At 41.4% G+C, this 18,448-nt stretch overlaps 2 protein-coding genes across 13 annotated transcripts in view; one reads left to right on the top strand and one right to left on the bottom strand.

Annotated features, from left to right (window-relative positions):
• Nucleotides 1-3,675, top strand: part of LOC132974898 (NACHT, LRR and PYD domains-containing protein 3-like) — a 184,150-nt gene extending 180,475 nt beyond the window's left edge. For both annotated transcript variants that reach the window (XM_061039220.1, XM_061039219.1), the window contains exon 13: nt 2,475-3,675. In XM_061039220.1, coding sequence (XP_060895203.1) covers nt 2,475-3,451 — 977 coding nt within the window. In that variant the 3' untranslated portion in view covers nt 3,452-3,675. The remainder of the gene's footprint in view (nt 1-2,474) is intronic.
• The window catches only part of LOC132974903 (NLR family CARD domain-containing protein 3-like), an 86,512-nt gene extending 68,481 nt beyond the window's left edge, over nt 1-18,031 (bottom strand). For 2 of the 11 annotated variants that reach the window (XM_061039236.1, XM_061039240.1), the window contains exons 1-2: nt 17,894-18,013; nt 17,572-17,682 (exon numbers count right to left, since the gene is read on the bottom strand). In XM_061039236.1, coding sequence (XP_060895219.1) covers nt 17,572-17,682; nt 17,894-17,970 — 188 coding nt within the window. In that variant the 5' untranslated portion in view covers nt 17,971-18,013. Of the gene's footprint in view, nt 1-5,599; nt 6,369-6,470; nt 6,595-13,652; nt 13,700-13,822; nt 13,991-14,540; nt 14,715-14,820; nt 16,625-16,748; nt 16,954-17,111; nt 17,191-17,306; nt 17,418-17,571; nt 17,683-17,893 lie in introns of those variants that run through there. The other 9 variants (XM_061039243.1, XM_061039241.1, XM_061039235.1 and 6 more) reach the window with 9 other exon arrangements.
• Nucleotides 18,032-18,448: the final 417 nt, after the last annotated feature.

Genomic DNA, 18,448 nt, shown 5'->3' with positions numbered 1-18,448 from the left:
TCTGTATTTCTCTTCTTCCTCTCTGTCTCTGTATTTCTCTTCTTCCTCTCTGTCTGTATTTCTCTTCATCCTCTCTGTCTGTATTTCTCTTCATCCTCTCTGTCTGTATTTCTCTTCTTCCTCTCTGTCTGTATTTCTCTTCATCCTCTCTGTCTGTATTTCTCTTCTTCCTCTCTGTCTGTATTTCTCTTCATCCTCTCTGTCTCTGTATTTCTCTTCTTCCTCTCTGTCTCTGTATTTCTCTTCATCCTCTCTGTCTCTGTATTTCTCTTCATCCTCTCTGTCTGTATTTCTCTTCATCCTCTCTGTCTGTATTTCTCTTCTTCCTCTCTGTCTGTATTTCTCTTCATCCTCTCTGTCTGTATTTCTCTTCTTCCTCTCTGTCTCTGTATTTCTCTTCTTCCTCTCTGTCTCTGTATTTCTCTTCTTCCTCTCTGTCTGTATTTCTCTTCTTCCTCTCTGTCTGTATTTCTCTTCATCCTCTCTGTCTCTGTATTTCTCTTCATCCTCTCTGTCTCTGTATTTCTCTTCTTCCTCTCTGTCTCTGTATTTCTCTTCATCCTCTGTCTGTATTTCTCTTCATCCTCTGTCTGTATTTCTCTTCATCCTCTCTGTCTCTGTATTTCTCTTCATCCTCTCTGTCTCTGTATTTCTCTTCATCCTCTCTGTCTCTGTATTTCTCTTCATCCTCTCTGTCTCTGTATTTCTCTTCATCCTCTCTGTCTCTGTATTTCTCTTCATCCTCTCTGTCTCTGTATTTCTCTTCATCCTCTCTGTCTCTGTATTTCTCTTCTTCCTCTCTGTCTCTGTATTTCTCTTCATCCTCTCTGTCTCTGTATTTCTCTTCATCCTCTCTGTCTGTATTTCTCTTCATCCTCTCTGTCTCTGTATTTCTCTTCATCTCCTTTATCTCCTGTGTGTGTTTCTTTATTTCACCGTCTCCACTTGTAGTAATCTGTAATCTTGTGTTCATGACGTCACAGGACTTCGGGGCAGCACTGTGCCGCCGGTTGCCTACTGTTGTAAAAGAAAGTTCTAACTTTTGGCAGCTTGGACATCAACCTCTCTTTTTCCTCCCTCTACATCCTTTTTTCTGCTCTGCTAGATAAGCTTCACTTCATACTGGCTTGTTTGTTAGTTTCTATAGTTTCTATATCTCTTTTGCTCTAGTCTCTTTTTTCTCTCTCTGTGATGCTGCGTCAATCATTTCTTTAAAGGGATACTTCACCTGTTGAAACATGAATCTGTATTGACATTGGGTCATATATGTAGAAATGTGAAATACATTTTGAAGTTGGTGCCTTCTTGACCAAGACTTGAGAAAAGGCAGAAAGTGTCTTTTTGGCTCATGTGGATGAAAGACACCAGCTCCCAGAATGCACAGCAACACAGACCACTCCCACTAAGGTCCTCTATTTACAGACATTTACTACAACACATACGGCCGTTTCCTCAACTGATTCAGAGATTTCTTCCAGAAGGAATTGGCATCTTAGAAATTCCTGTCAGAAAACAGACTCTATGTCTGTGTCCACAGGCAAACAATGAGAGCACCGACACTATCAGTCCACCCCAGCTCGAGCCGGCTCCTCGTCCCCACCGCCACCGACAGTCAGGCCTCATGTCTCGGCTGCTATCGGCAGCAGCCGGCGGCAGCGGAGCCATAAGGTCACTCGGAAAAGAATGAGGTGCTCGACTTCCCGACTTGACGTCATCACATAAGGGGCAAAATATGTTTAGTTAATGTTAACATACTTTTTAATAATTCACGTATTGACCATCAACATTTTGCTCAAATATAACTGTAACAGTAACATTTCACTGATCTTCTTTGTAGCATCAACGCTTTGTTGCTGTTGTTACAACATTCAGATTTTCTGAACTGAAATCAAGTCAGAAGAACGACTTCCTAACTCGGAAACTTGGAGCACCCGAGCAGCACCTGAATGCAGCATAAGACCTGAGGGTCATGATGGAATAGTCCATGTAGTGCAGCCAGAGGGGGGAGAGGCCCTGAGACATGATTTATAGATGAACTAGCCATTCTTCTGTTAAGAACTTTTTGCGTATGGGTTTTTAGAAAAACATAATAACTTACCACAAAGTTTAAAAAATAAAAATCATTTTAAACAAGATTGTTTGGTAGGTAGGACAGAATCAGAAACCAAGGAGAGAGAGTGGGGAATGACTTGTGGGAAAGGAGCCACAGGTCGGATTTGAACCCGGGCTGCCCGCTCTCCAGGACTTAATGATGATGAAGAGAAACCTCAGTCCTCACAGCCTTAAGGGCCTTTCAGATAGGATGCGGCCGGCGGTGCGCGCCGCTGTCATGCCCATTCATTGTGTGTTGGGTTGCTCCGCGCAACTGCACATCTCCTTGCCGCTGAGTTGAGCTCAGCGTGGGGTCCTGCTCGCATTAATATTTAAAAATCAGTCTATAAGTAACGTTAATGTTTGTTTACTGTGTCCTGCAGATCTCCAGCAGCTGTTGGTGAGTAAAGAAGAGCTTCCACCTGAGCAGCAGGAGCGGAGCCACATTCTGGACCCGGAGGACACTAAGCCCCAACACATTAAAGAAGAACATGAGGAACTGTGGAGCAGTCAGGAGGAAGAACAGCTTCAAGAACTGGAGGAGGCTGATACCACCAAGTTCCCCTTCACTCCTGTCTCTGTGAAGAGTGAAGATGATGAAGAGAAACCTCAGTCCTCACAGCTTCATCAGAGACAAACTGAACAGATGGAAACAGGAGTTGATGGAGAGGACTGTGGAGGAGCAGAACCAGAGAGAGACTCAAATCCAGAGAGACGTTTACAACCAGAGACTGAAGTCAAGACTGAAGACTCTTATGAACCTGAGACTGATGACAGTCATGATTGGGAAGAGACAAGAGAAGATCTTTCAGAATTAAACTTCAAAAATAAGAAACTACAGACTGGTAAGAGAGCACATAGGTGCTCGGAGTGCGCTAAAATATTTAACGTAAAAGGAAATTTGACCAGACACATGATGATTCACACTGGAGAAAAACCCTTCAGCTGCTCTCACTGTGGGAAAAGATTTACCCTTAAGGCCAGTCTGACCTATCACATGGCAATTCACAGAGAGAAATCCTTTAGATGCTCTGAGTGTGGTAAAACATTTTACCGACATAGAGCTCTGACTATACACATGATTCTGCATACGGGAGAAAACCCCTTCAGCTGCTCTCAGTGTGGAAAACAATTTAGACAAAAGTGGGGTCTGAAGTCACACATGTTAGTTCACACAGGAGAGAAAGCCTTCAGCTGCTCTTTTTGCAGTAAAGGTTTTACCCAAAGAGGAAGTCTGGACAGACACATGTTAGTTCACACAGGAGAGAAACCCTTCAACTGCTCTTTTTGCAGTAAAAGTTTTACCCAAAGAGGAAATCTGATCAGACACATGTTAGTCCACACTGGAGAGAAATGCTAAACCTCAGACTGACATATGAACCAGTAAGTTGGGAGCAGCTATGACATTTGAATTGAAAAAGTTTTTTGAAACAGTTACAGTGTAAGCATCCTTCTTCTCTCTTGATATCTTCTCTTCTTTCTGTCACTCTGTTTCCTTGGAGTCCTCTGTGTTGGGTAGCACAAGTTCTTCAGACAGCTCATGTGTAACCTTGTAATAAATAAACTGATGTAGAGTGAGAAAGACTTTCATCTACTTGTGTTATTTTGTGTCGAGTGTCTAAAGTGTCTTTAGTGAAGAAAAGGAGTTCAGCAGATCCTGATGCAGAGCGACCAGTCAGGTCAGGTCGATGTCGATTTCACTGAAAACCTGTAACCCTTAATAAGAATCCTGCAGTCAGAATACAATATAAAGAAAATCACAAACTGAATGACAACACCTGTAGATGTCATCTGGCATTCTGGATTCACTCAACATATTGTTAGAAGAAACGATAGAGATGCATTATAGCCTTCAGTGTGTGTAACTAAATGGTATATGGAAAAAAACACTTCAATGGTGTGTTTATTTGTTCTGTTATCATTTCTCTCTGGCTTCCTTTTTGCTGCTTCACTGCTTTTTATACATTTTCAGCTAAGAGGAAAATGATTCTTCGATTGGTCTTGGCGCTATCCAATTACCACGGTAACCTGACTCATTATCAATCTTAAAACTTTTCTTATTTGCAGTGAAAGTAACTGATTTCATTTATCAGTATTTCACCTCCAAGCAGACCCTTATTCTAAAAGACTGAACACATTGGTTTGGGTTAGGCCACGATAGTAAAAGAGTTCAAAGAGGAGACTTTAATGCAGCGAGGTTACAACTGTTTATTGTGTGTGGTTCTGAAAAGCAAAGAAAATATCTATTAACAAAATTCTTCCCATATACATTCCTATTATAATTGTAAGGTAATCTGGGGAAGCAGTTTTCCACTTATACAATGTTAACCATGCTTCTTTTAGCATCCTTATCTTCCTTTTTCCCATTTTAACACCAAACAAAACAAATCAGAATTTAAGTTAATATAACCATTAAATTAATCTGAATTTTAGTATCTATTCACTTCTTTATCTTTTGTTTACAATTTAAACAAACCAGTTAAATGTGTTCAATATTAATTATTATTTACCCTTCTAATTTAATTGTTTCATGTGAACACTATAAAACCAGAATGCAGAGTGCATCACTATGAAATAAACAGCCTACATTAAATACATGTCACCATTCAAACATTCTGAACAGATAATTACCAAAGAACACAGCACACTTACCAAAGGTATCTCTGCTGTCTTCCTTTCATTGAATTCAGCCTGAAAGTGTCTCAGCCTCTCACCTCACTCCTGCTCTCACACACACCGCTGACACTCCTGTCTGTCAGTTAGAGCCACTCAGCAGGTTTACACACCTGGCTCACAAAGGTTACCTGATTTCCTGACCTGCTCAGTGCTGCTCTCCAGTGTTCAATACAAACTTTAAATAAGGGCTGACAACAGAGATAACCTGATAAGTAATAATAAAGCTGATTAACCTTTAAACACAAAGTAAATAAAAGCATATTAATATTTAAATATTTAATACTTCCAGTATTTGGAAGTGGACATTTTTGTCCTTAATGACTTAAGAGGGTAGTAAATTAAACTGATGCCTGAGGGTTTAAAGTGTGTCTTATACAGCAGATTTGATGGTAATAACAGCTTATTTAAAGGACCTTCATATAAAGTGTTACCCAAGAAGAACTTAGACTGAGGTTCTGTCTGTGATTAAACGGATGTCATGAAACACTTTAACCAGAGCTGTCTCAGTGCTGCGGTTTGGTCCAAAACCTGACTGGAAGACATCCAAACAGTCTTTCAATATCAAGAAGTTATTTAACTTCTGAAACACAGCTTTGTCTATCATTTGACCTAACAGAGGAAGATTTGATATAGGCCTGTAATTATTCATTATTGTCTAGATTGTTCTTTTCTAGTAGTGGCTTGATGACTGCTGTTTTCAGGGCCTGTGGGAAGACACCTGAGAGACAAGTTTACACTTTGTAACAGATCTGGAGCCATGACTCCTCCTCCTGCTGCCAATATCAAGACAGCAGTCTTGCAATTAAAGACAATTTAATTGTTTAATTGTCACTTGTTCTTTATTGGTGAGATCAGAACAATACAGACATTAAAGAAGGGGGTCCATTGTTTTTCTGTAATGTAGAACATTTAACCCCCTTTACCACCCCCACCCCCCATTATCACACCCCCCAACCATGAAACAGACCAGCTGGACAGAGTGAACAGAGTCAGCTGATCTTCAGTCAGCAGTGTTTCTCAGACCGACAGACGACACAGAGACACTGAAGAACCAGGAGACCAGAACCTAAACCCAGGATAGAGAGGTTCAGTGAATGTGGTGTTGAAGGTGTGGAGGTGGATCAGTGTGTCAGAGGAGACTCTGTAGAAGGACAGAGAGCCAGCAGGACAATCCACATACACTGCTACTCTGTTTGAGGAGGAGGAGGAGGAGGAGGAAGAGGAGGAGGAGGAAGAGGAGGAGGAGGAGGAGGAGGAGATCTCTGTTCTTCTGTTATTGTGCCAGACAGAGTAACCTTCATCAGAGCAGTACAGACTCCAGGACTGATCATTAAATCCAAACCAACATTCATTACTGCCTCCTCTCCTTCTGATTCCTCTGTAACTCACTGATACATCAACCTTTACTCTCCACTCGACCTCCCAGTAACAGCGACCAGTCAGACCAGTCCTACACAGCAGCTGAGAACACCAGTATTTAAATCTGTCTGGATGATCAGGATATGACTGAAGCTCCATCACATATGTCACCTTCCTGTTGTTGTCAGACAGTTTCAGGGTTCTGTTCACTGTGTTTGTGTCCAGTTCCAGCTCACAGGCGTCTGATGGAGAGAACGAGACACAACACAGCTGCAGGTTATCATCTGTTCATTCATCAACAACTTTACTGACACTTACTGATAGGGGTGTAAAGGTACACGTACTCGGACCAGACCGTTTCGGTACAGGACTGATCCGAGTACGCGCGGAACAAAAGTGCTTTAATCTGTGTTCCCACACGGACCGCAAAGCGGAAGCACACCTCAGGGTGGAGGAAGGCTGCAGCCGCTGATATGGGACACAGCTTTTAGTTAGTAACTTGTAAAAAAGTTCAAACATAAACTGTGCAAACTGTGCAGATTACTAGTTCCTCGAGTCCTGTTGGTCTGGACAGTTGCATATAACCGGGATGGAGTTCTTTTTACAGACTTACTCTTAAGTTTCATTTTCATTTTCAGTGATGATCCCGCTCAAACTAAGAGCAAAAGGGGAGGAGGAGACGCGTCTGTGTGGGAGAATAACCTGCAGCATGATAGAATGAACACCTCCCTCCCCATTCCCACAATAATGGACAAAGAGACGTTGACAAGACGAGAGTAGTGTGCCGTTGTTGTTCAGCGGACATCGGGTACGTCACAGGCAACACATCCAACTTATTAAAGCACTTGAAAAGGCACCACGCGAACATAAACATCACTGCAACTAGTAAAAAACAGACAGCCTTTTCCTAATAATTCTAAATGGGCCAAGGCCATAACAAATGCCATTTGTCATCAATGGTGACACCACAAGGTGTCAGTGCAATTTAAAATAAATACTTTTACATATAGGCTATATTAATGACTTCATTTCATTCTAAAATACTTTATTTCATTCATATCTTTTATTTATTGGAGACTCTTTTGGTTGAAGGAAGCAGCATAAGTTTATTTTATGTTTAATTTAAAATGTTATTAAAAAGTAACCTGAGCAGGTGTACAAGTCTGAACTGTCGATGCTGCCAGGATGAATGGAGATCCAAATCAACAAACACATGCAGTGAATAATGTCTAAATAAAGATGCTATACATATTAAACAGCAAGGTGTAGTAGAACAACACCCTTGTCTGAGTTTCATTTACCACATCTGGAGGAAGATTCATAAAATTACCAGGGAAGCTGTATTACAGTCTCCATGGGTACCCATTTGTGATAATCCGTTTTTAACTATAGGTAAGAAGCCGATCCAATGGAAGGAGTTGCATAGAAGTGGCGTTTCTAAAGTGGCTGATTTATACACAGAGGTTGGATTCAAATCATATAATGATCTGAAAGCAGAGATGTCTCTTGTCCAATTACCTTGGTGGAAATATTTCCAATTAAGAAGTGCAGTCGTATCCCTCAGGAATAATAGTAAAAAGAACCCGTCTGCAACACATTGGGACAAATGCTTACTAGAACAAGATCAATCTAAAATAAACACACCTGGAATCTATAAAGAACTTATTAACAAGATAACATCAAACTTTCAGGGAACAAGGAGACTGTGGAGTACAGATTTAGGGTGCGACATAACTGAAGAAGAGTGGGATGAGGTCTGGCGCAGAGCCCATACAGTCTCCAAAGACGTTTCACTGAAATTAACACAACTCAAAACCGTGCACCGATACCACTGGACCCCTAGTAAGTTACATAGAGTAGGCTTCAGACAGACAGGCACCTGCTGGAAATATTCATCTGAGACAGGGACTTGCACATGGTCTGGGATTGTATAAAAATTAAGAGCTTCTGGGTGGAGGTACGTCAAAAAGTAAGTGAAATAATAAGTAAGCAAATAGACCCAGTCCCTGCAGTTTGCCTGCTTGGTGTAATTTCCAGACTCGAATCTCAAACTAAAAGCAAGTGGCTGGCTACAGCTTTTGCAGTCGCTAAAAAGCTAATATACTGTAGATGGAAAGATGTTTCAGCTCCCACCACCCTAGACTGGTATCATGCACTTGGAAAAGTAGCCAAACTGAAAAAAGTCATATACAGCAACATAGACGCTGTGCACAAATATGACATAATCTGGGGCCCTTTTCTCTCTTTTATGATATGACTCGGTATTGACTCTGATCTGCGATTGAACAACTGTTCTTGAGTCATAAATGGGAAAAAAAAGAAAATAAAGAAAAAGAAAAATAGAAGAAGAAAAAAGAAAAGGGGAGTATGATAATACTAATAATGTATGTATATGGTCGGCACATGTGTATGTAAGTATATACTGTATATGTGCACTTTGAGTATGTGTATTCATGTATGTGTGAGGATGGGTATATGTATGTGAGTAAGTGCATGTATATACAGTGGGTACGGAAAGTATTCAGACCCCTTTACATTTTTCACTCTTTGTTTCATTGCAGCCATTTGCTAAAATCAAAAAAGTTCATTTTATTTCTCATTAATGTACACTCAGCACCCCATCTTGACAGAAAAAAAACAGAAATGTAGAAATTTTTGCAAATTTATTAAAAAAGAAAAACTGAAATATCACATGGTCATAAGTATTCAGACCCTTTGCTGTGACACTCATATTTAACTCACATGCTGTCCATTTCTTCTGATCCTCCTTGAGATGGTTCTGCTCCTTCATTGGAGTCCAGCTGTGTTTAATTAAACTGATTGGACTTGATTAGGAAAGGCACACACCTGTCTATATAAGACCTTACAGCTCACAATGCATGTCAGAGCAAATGAGAATCATGAGGTCGAAGGAACTGCCCAAGGAGCTCAGAGACAGAATTGTGGCAAGGCACAGATCTGGCCAAGGTTACAAAAGAATTTCTGCAGCACTCAAGGTTCCTAAGAGCACAGTGGCCTCCATAATCCTTAAATGGAAGAAGTTTGGGACGACCAGAACTCTTCCTAGACCTGGCCGTCCAGCCAAACTGAGCAATCGTGGGAGAAGAGCCTTGGTGAGAGAGGTAAAGAAGAACCCAAAGATCACTGTGGCTGAGCTCCAGAGATGCAGTAGGGAGATGGGAGAAAGTTCCACAAAGTCAACTATCACTGCAGCCCTCCACCAGTCGGGGCTTTATGGCAGAGTGGCCCGACGGAAGCCTCTCCTCAGTGCAAGACATATGAAAGCCTGCATAGAGTTTGCCAAAAAACACATGAAGGACTCCCAGACTATGAGAAAGAAGATTCTCTGGTCTGATAAGACCAAGATTGAACTTTTTGGCTTTAATTCTAAGCGGTATGTGTGGAGAAAACCAGGCACTGCTCATCACCTGCCCAATACAATCCCAACAGTGAAACGTGGTGGTGGCAGCATCATGCTATGGGGGTGTTTTTCAGCTGCAGGGACAGGACGACTGGTTGCAATTGAAGGAAGGATGAATGCGGCCAAGTACAGAGATATCCTGGAAGAAAACCGCTTCCAGAGTGCTCAGGACCTCAGACTGGGCCGAAGGTTCACCTTCCAACAAAACAATGACCCTAAGCACACAGCTAAAATAACAAAGGAGTGGCTTCGGAACAACTCTATGACCATTCTTGACTGGCCCAGCCAGAGCCCTGACCTAAACCCAATTGAGCATCTCTGGAGAGACCTGAAAATGGCTGTCCACCAACGTTCATCATCCAACCTGACAGAACTGGAGAGGATCTGCAAGGAAGAATGGCAGAGGATCCCCAAATCCAGGTGTGAAAAACTTGTTGCATCATTCCCAAGAAGACTCATGGCTGTACTAGTTCAAAAGGGTGCTTCTACTCAATACTGAGCAAAGGGTCTGAATACTTATGACCATGTGATAGTTCAGTTTTTCTTTTTTAATAAATTTGCAAAAATTTCTACATTTCTGTTTTTTTTCTGTCAAGATGGGGTGCTGCGTGTACATTAATGAGTACTAAAATGAACTTTTTTGATTTTAGCAAATGGCTGCAATGACACAGAGTGAAAAATGTAAAGGGGTCTGAATACTTTCCGTACCCACTGTATATGTATGCATTTAGAGACATCTATAAACAGGCAGGAATTTATAAAATACTGTATTCTCTAACTAAAAATGTATACAGGTAAAACAATCGCTCTTTAAAATGTGGAACATTGACAACATATCATGTCACAAGGAGGTTTACACCAGCCCTTTAAAATATTTGTGAATATTTTGCATGTGGTCTATTTCTGACAACATGAAAATATTTTAGGATAACATGGATGCATGAATTGTATTCTTCATTTTTGTTGTTGTTTATTATTTTAATTAATAAATTATTATTGATTGATATGTATAGGTTTGTGTGGATGTATGTACGAAACTGGGAACATGCGTGGGGGGGTGGGAACTTGCAGGCAGGCTTGGGAACATATAGCCTCTGAACAATTTATGTTTAGAGTTTTTCCTTGTATTTTTTTCCCCATTGCCTGTTTCTGTTTTAATTTAAAAAACCCTTCAATAAAAAAAAAACAAGTCTGACTAATCAAAGTGCAGCACAAAGAATCTATGAACCATCTGCTGTCTCCCACTGTTCTGTCCTCAGAGGTCACATTCAGCACAAACAGGAGCCTCATTTCCACTTTCACTGTCACACACATGGTGGTGATGGCAGCAGGAGTGTGCCACGTCCCTTTGTCCTGTCTAACTAGTTTTAAACTTTTTTGTATTGAAATTAAACTGGACTGAATGCCATTCAGTTTTGTAGGCAAACCTCAAAAATGTGTCACAAATAGCAAAAAAATACACCAGGTTGAGATCTGATGTGAATGTAGCTACGCTGAAAGCTTTAACTAGAGCTTGTAAAATGTCTTTAAAACACAAAAGTTTCTAAAAATACACTGATTCTGCTTATGTCTACAGAGTTTATCATTTGTTTGGAACAGTTTGAAAACAACATGAGTTGAAAACAACTACTCCTGAAGAAATCTTTTTCATGCAACAATATGAAGGTTTTAGTGAGCTTACTATCTGGTAACAAAGGGGGACCTCCAAAGATGAGAGTGGTCTGTGGAGATCACATGAGGATGCACCTGAGGTGTTTCTAAATTTGTAATACCCAAATGGAACAGTGTAGATCACTGTGACTATGTTGTTACAATAAATCGACAATTGGTTCTAATTGATCAATTTAGACATTGGACCAAAGGAACACTGTCAAACTGATTTTAAAAATTCAAAAATCAATGATCAAAGAATCAACACTAACTTACTAACTTAACAAAACTTGTGCACAAAGATTAACAGGGTGAATGCATGACTTCTTGCAGTAATAATAAGTTATGAAATCGCATGCAAACCAATACAACTATTGCATCAGTGCATTTAACAGTGCTTGTACGGGTCGACCCATGCTTGTGACCCCACTTTAGTAATTGCAAATGGAATTATAAAAACAAATTAAATGCCATAGATAGGACAATCTTTTGGCAGGACAAGACCAGGGTGCCTGACTCCAGTTCTGTGACAAAGTGTCAGGTGGTGCCAGCGGACGAGGTGTACATTAAGGTCCTCAGGCTAAAGTGGCACGAGCTGAGACGAAGGGTTCCCTACAAGATGTTTGAGCAACATCTACGACTGTACAGGTGGAGGAAAGCACTACCTAGCATAATTTGAACGACTGCACCAAGGAACTAAAAATAAAATGCCAGCAATCCACTTGTGGATGATGCTGATGAGTGGTCTGGTGTGGGGACTTCTGATAATCTAAGTGCAGGAGGCACAAATGATCCAAGTGCAGGAGCCGCAGCTGAACGAGAAACCACCCCCGAGGGGGGACAAAAGACATGAATCAGATTTGTATAATGCAACAACAGATAACAAGCTAACTTAATCCTTAAAATTAGGGCACCAAATGCAGACACATAGAGAGCTATCATAACATTCAATAAAATAGGAAATGTAGAGAAAGTTGATTCCATTACAGCTGGATGGTCAGGTAAAAGGTTGTGTGGAATCTGCCTTACAAATCACTGCTAAATGTGAAAGTTTCACTCAGGCTATGGCTAAACTTAAAGAATTGAGACAGGAATTAATTGATAATACAGGAATAGAAAAAGTCAGGGGACAGGTTAACTTTTAAGTTCGGACATGGGGGAGCGAATTTGGCTAAACTCGGTGTAACTGTATTGATTGTTCTGATCATAGTTTCCGTATTGGGTTGTTGCATCATACCTATTCTGAGACATGCATTTACTCCGGCTCTCCTTCGACATATGACTGTGATGGCAACTGAGAAGATGGAAGAGAGCCAAATGGTACAGATGGTAAACAGACAGCCAGACCTGTATCCCTACCCGGGGTACATCACGGACTCGGACAGTGAATAGCTGACGATGGAACAGTAAGTTCTGGTTTGTCTTTTAAATAACAGCAGAGAACTGGACTTTGAAGTAAAGGACTAGTTCAAGATCGCCGTGGGTCTGTAACAACTTTGCAATTTTCATGGAGTAGAATGATTCTGGAAAGGTTGCCACCAAAAAGACTTTGTCGTGAAATTCAACTGATGGAGAATCGTGAACGGACAATGGACATTAACGAACAAGGAACAGCATATAACCAACATTTGTTTTTGTTTTGAGTTATGAAAATACACATTTCAACAGTTTCATTATTCAAATATACCCATTTCACATAAAACTTAATTATAGTGTTGGGAAAAAGTGTGCACTTCATGTGTTGACTAAGACTTAAATTAAAGGTAAACATCTTGAGTAAGAATTTAGGTCTTCAATAACACATATTCAAGTGGTGATTCTTAGAGAAACTGCTGACTGTGACATTCTGCTAAGCTTATGCTTACAAAAACTTAAAAATGGTTTGATTGATTATATGCATTTTAGTTAAGTGGTTAATCATTGTTATATACATATATCAGTGTAAATCAATATTGAGTGATCGCCCTAAAGATAAATATATCTTCGTAGGGGAATTTTCCTGGTAAAGGAGCAGGTCCAGGTTTTTCGCCCTTACTTATATTGATTAATGGTTATTAATGACTATTGTAATAATGATTTGTTGATCTGTTATTAATTGTAGGTTTGTTAACCCCCAAAGGGGGGATTATGTTGAAAGGTTGAAGCATAACAGAAACACATACAAAAGATACACATACACACATACTCACACACTCTTTCCTGTTAAGAGGCCAGTTGTCTGTCCAGGAAACTTCTAGGAAATGGTCTTTATATAGCACACATGTTGTAATTGCTCAGTGTGTTGATTGCCCATAAAAGGATGATTGGGATGTTATAAAAGAACTGCTCGGAGAGAAATAAACAGATCCTCGATTCACAAGCCACAGTCTCTGTCTGGTTGTTCAAGAGCATTTACTCTTCTACACTCCAACATGTGCTGCTGTGTTCTGATGAAGAGAAATGAAAACCCACTCACACTTCCTCAGACCAGGCTTCAGTTTGTGCAGTCCACTATGGTCCAACCTGGAGGAAGTAACCAGATCTTTTTAATCTATTTCATACATCTTCATTTAAATCCAGCATCAGACAAGAAGCAGAGTTCATCATTCAGAAACAGTGAGACAGCTTCCGTGTGTCTGTCTGTACCTCAGTGTCTCCAGTCTGCAGTGTGGATCCTCCAGTCCAGCAGACAGCAGCTTCTCTCCTCGTTCTCCTGTATGATTGTAGCTCAGGTCCAGATGTCTCAGGGGGGAGGAGCTTAGAGCTGAGGCCAGAGACGTACAACCTTCTCCTGTGATCAGACAGCCTGACAGACTACACACACACACACACACACACACACACACACACACACACACACACACACATACACATACACACAACATGCTTAACATCCATTGGTCCATTCTTCACTGTTTTACCAGTAACATCCCGTCATAACCATGCAGCTGAACAGAATAGACTTCATAATCTGATTCTAATCAATATACTCACTTCCTCTGGTGACAAATAGTGATGGTAAGACAGAGCATGAGATAAACACACAGACTGTTTTGACGTCAGCAGTGATGTAGAAACAGTTCTGAACTGTTTCATCTGAAAAAAAGATTCTTTAGTTCTTTATGTTCCAAACATTATCCATGTTTTGTTTGTTGGTGGGGAAAGAACTTCATATTTAACTTTCTTTATTCCAGTCCAGCTTCCTCAGACTAAAAGACTGAGAGCTAGAACGAGCTCAGAGCTTTAGAGCTTTAATGTGGTAACATACAGTGAAACTTTAAACCACCACCAAGGCCCACTTAATAAATGATTCATCAAGAAAACGTGATCTTAGATGAATAATGTGGATCAGCAGCACACTAACCTGAGAGTGTCCAGTCTACAGAGTGGACTCTTTAGTCCAGTAGACAGCAGCTTCACTCCTGAATCCTGCAGGTTGTTGTTGCTCAGGTCCAGCTCTCTCAGACTAGAGGACTGGGAGCTGAGGACTGAGGACAGAGCTCCACAACTTCTCTCTGAGAGGTTACAGACACTCAGCCTGAAGAGGATTCAGAAGAACACAAATGAAAGCAATTACAAACTATAGTTGTTATTTCTGAAAAAAGAGAATTACATTTAACCTGGATAGTTTTGGGAGCACATACAGAGCTTTGTTTGAAGCTTTGATCACAGGCAGCAGCCTCAGAAGAGCCTCCTCTGAAGCAGAGTATTTCTTCAGGTCAAACACGTCCAGATCTTTTTCTGATGACAGTAAGATGAAGACCAGAGCTGACCACTGAGCAGGAGACAGTTTATCTGTGGAGAGATGTCCTGATCTCAGGGACTGTTGGATCTCCTCCACTAGAGAACGATCATTCAGTTCATTCAGACAGTGAAACAGATTGATGCTTTTCTCTGCAGACAGATCCTCACTGATCTTCTCCTTGATGTACTTGACTGTTTCCTGATTAGTCTTTGAACCACTTCCTGTGTGTGTCAGCAGACCTCGTATGAGATTCTGATTGGTCTCTAGAGAAAGACCGAGGAGGAAGCGGAGGAACAAGTCCAGGTGTCCATTAGGACTCTGTAAGGCCTGGTCCACAGCACTCAGATATAACGGTGTTGGGTCAGGTTTTTCTCTGAATACTTTAGACCACCTGGATGTTGTTTGTTCTTCTGACATGAGATTGACTCCAGAGTTGATGAAGGTCAGATGGACATGAAGAGCAGCCAGAAACTCCTGAACACTCAGATGGATGAAGCAGAACACCTTGTCCTGGTACAGTCCTCTCTCCTCTTTAAAGATCTGTGTGAACACTCCTGAGTACATTGAGGCTTCTCTGATATCGATGACACACTCTGTCAGGTCTGAGTCATAGAAGATCAGGTTTCCTTTCTGCAGCTGCTCAAAAGCCAGTTTTCCCAGAGACTCAATCATCTTCCTGTTCTTTTTATTCCACTGTGGATCTGTCTCAGCTCCTCCATCATACTTGATGTTCTTCAGTTTAGATTGAACCACCAGGAAGTGGATGTACATCTCAGTCAGGGTCTTGGGCAGCTCTCCTCTCTTTCTGGTCTTCAGCATATCCTCCAGAACTGTAGCAGTGATCCAGCAGAAGATTGGGATGTGGCACATGATGTGGAGGCTTCTGGATGTCTTGATGTGGGAGATGATTCTGCTGGCCTGCTCCTCATCTCTGAACCTCTTCCTGAAGTACTCCTCCTTCTGTGGGTCAGTGAACCCTCTGACCTCTGTCACTATGTCAACACACTCAGGAGGGATCTGATTGGCTGCTGCAGGTCGTGTGGTTATCCAGAGGCGAGCAGAGGGAAGCAGTTTCCCCCTGATGAGGTTAGTCAGCAGCACATCCACTGAGGTGGACTCTGTGACATCAGTCAGGGTCTCGTTGTTTTTAAAGTCCAGAGGAAGTCGACACTCATCCAGACCGTCAAAGATGAACACAACCTGGAACTCTTCAAACCTGCAGATTCCTGCTTCTTTGGTTTCAGGAAAGAAGTGATGAACAAGTTCCACCAAGCTGAACTTTTTCTTCTTCAGCACATTCAGCTCTCTGAAAGTGAATGGAAATGTGAAGTGTATGTCCTGGTTGTCTTTGTCTTCAGCCCAGTCCAAAGTGAACTTCTGTGTTAAGACTGTTTTCCCGATGCCAGCCACTCCCTTTGTCATCACTCTTCTGATTGGTTCATCTCTTCCAGGTGAGACTTTAAAAATGTCTTCTTGTCTTATGGTTGTTTCTGGTCTGTCTGGTTTCCTGGATGCTGTTTCAATCTGTCTGATCTCGTGTTCATCATTGACCTCTCCAGTCCCCCCCTCTGTGATGTAGAGCTCTGTGTAGATCTGGTTCAGAAGGGTTGGGTTTCCTGCTTTAGCAATCCCCTCAAACACACACTGGAACTTCTCCTTCAGGTTAGATTTGAGTTCATGCCGGCACTCTGCAGCGACTGTTCCTGAAATTGAAAGAACTGAAATCAATGAACAGATCCTGATATAGATCACATGACTATCTGAGTTTGGAACTTTAAACCTCTTTGTCCTATTTCTAAAATACTAAATCTGTTAAAATGTTCTTACTGCTCTGCAGACAGTCAGCCAGCTGCTCCTGCTTCATTCTCCTCAGGAAGTGGAGAGTGATCTTCAAAAATGCCTCTATACAGTTTCTCCCCTGCTCTTCATCCTCACTCTGACTCTCTAAGCATTCTGGGTAATCTGGACTCAGAACCCTCTGGACTCTCTTCAGCTCGTTTGTCACAAAGGTGATGATGTTCTCCTCCAGCAGCTGGAACAGAAGGAGACACTGGATATTTAATATAAACTGGTAGAACTCAACATGTGTTTCATTTGTCAGTCTGAAGGTCAGCTGGTCTAAACAGAACAATAACTTAGAATTAAATTATTGTAATGGTAGTGTATTAATTAACAGTGTGTTGAACACACCATAAAGATGGAGTCCAGGTCTGTTGGATTCTGCTGGTCTGATTGATCTCTGTGAACATTGGAGCTCTCCTGTTGAATTCTGTAACAGGACATATTACACAAGAAAACAACGGGATATATATAATGAAACTCTGAGCCAAGATATGAGTCTTTCAACAACAGAGACATAACATTAACATGATTTTTAATTCTTACCTTCCATCAGCAGGATGTCCATCTTTAAGGTCAATAAGGCAACCCATAGACCAGTCACTCTTCATGGACACACAGCTGGGTCCAGGAGAGTCTGGTCTCTGTTCCTGCATCCTGATTCAAAAAAACAACATTATTAGTTACTGTGAGCAGCAGATGAGACAGTAATGATGATGATGATGATGATGATGATGGTGATGAACTCTGAGCCAAGATGTGAGTCTTTAAACAACAGAGACATGACATTAACTTGATTTTTAATTCTTACCTTCCATCAGCAGGACGTCCATCTTTAAACTCAATAAGGCAACCCTTAGACCGGTCACTCTTCATGGACACACAGCTGGGTCCAGGAGAGTCTGGTCTCTGTTCCTGCATCCTGATACAAAAAACAAATATTATTAGTTACTGTGCAGCAGATGAGACAGTGATGATGATGATGATGATGATGATGATGATGATGATGATGATGGTGATGATGATGGTGATGGTGATGATGGTGATGATGATGATGATGATGAAGAAGGTGGAGTGATGTGAGTGCTGAGCTGTGACATGGAGAAGAGTCATGGACAGTTAGAGATCCTCACCTCAGACCTTCATGTTCCTCACACAGAGAGGTTTTAGAGGGAGGGACTCCATCCTCTGTGTCCTCACACTGATCCATAGCACAGCGCCCCCTGCTGGGAGAGCTGCACTCTGTCACTACAAGAACACTGACGGAGTTCAGTTGCTGAAGTCACATCCAGTCAAAGATCTTCAGCTGTTGAGGAAACAAAGAGAAGAAGCTGCTGATTCAGCATCATCATCATCATCATCATCATCATCATCATCATTATCATCATCATCATCATCACCATCATCATCACCATCATCATCTTCATCGTCATCATCATCATCACCTCACTGTCAGTCTACAAACATCACATCTACCTGGTTCACCTTCATCATCATCATTGTTAGGCCTCAGCCATGTGTGCTGGACAAAGGACTCAGGCCTGTATCGCAGTTCTCAAGCCTGAGAAGAGTTGTTTTGGAGGGAACTATACAAAGGAGTCTTAGCCCAGCACCCCCCAACAGCAACTAACAAATAGATGTATAAAGTGGGGGGTGGGGGGCTGTCTGAATTCTCTATCCTCATTGGA

Source organism: Labrus mixtus, chromosome 5, assembly GCF_963584025.1.
Source record: "Labrus mixtus chromosome 5, fLabMix1.1, whole genome shotgun sequence".
NCBI lineage: Eukaryota > Metazoa > Chordata > Actinopteri > Labriformes > Labridae > Labrus > Labrus mixtus.
Note: the sequence above shows the minus strand (reverse complement) of the source record. Positions and strands in the feature narration are given on the sequence as shown.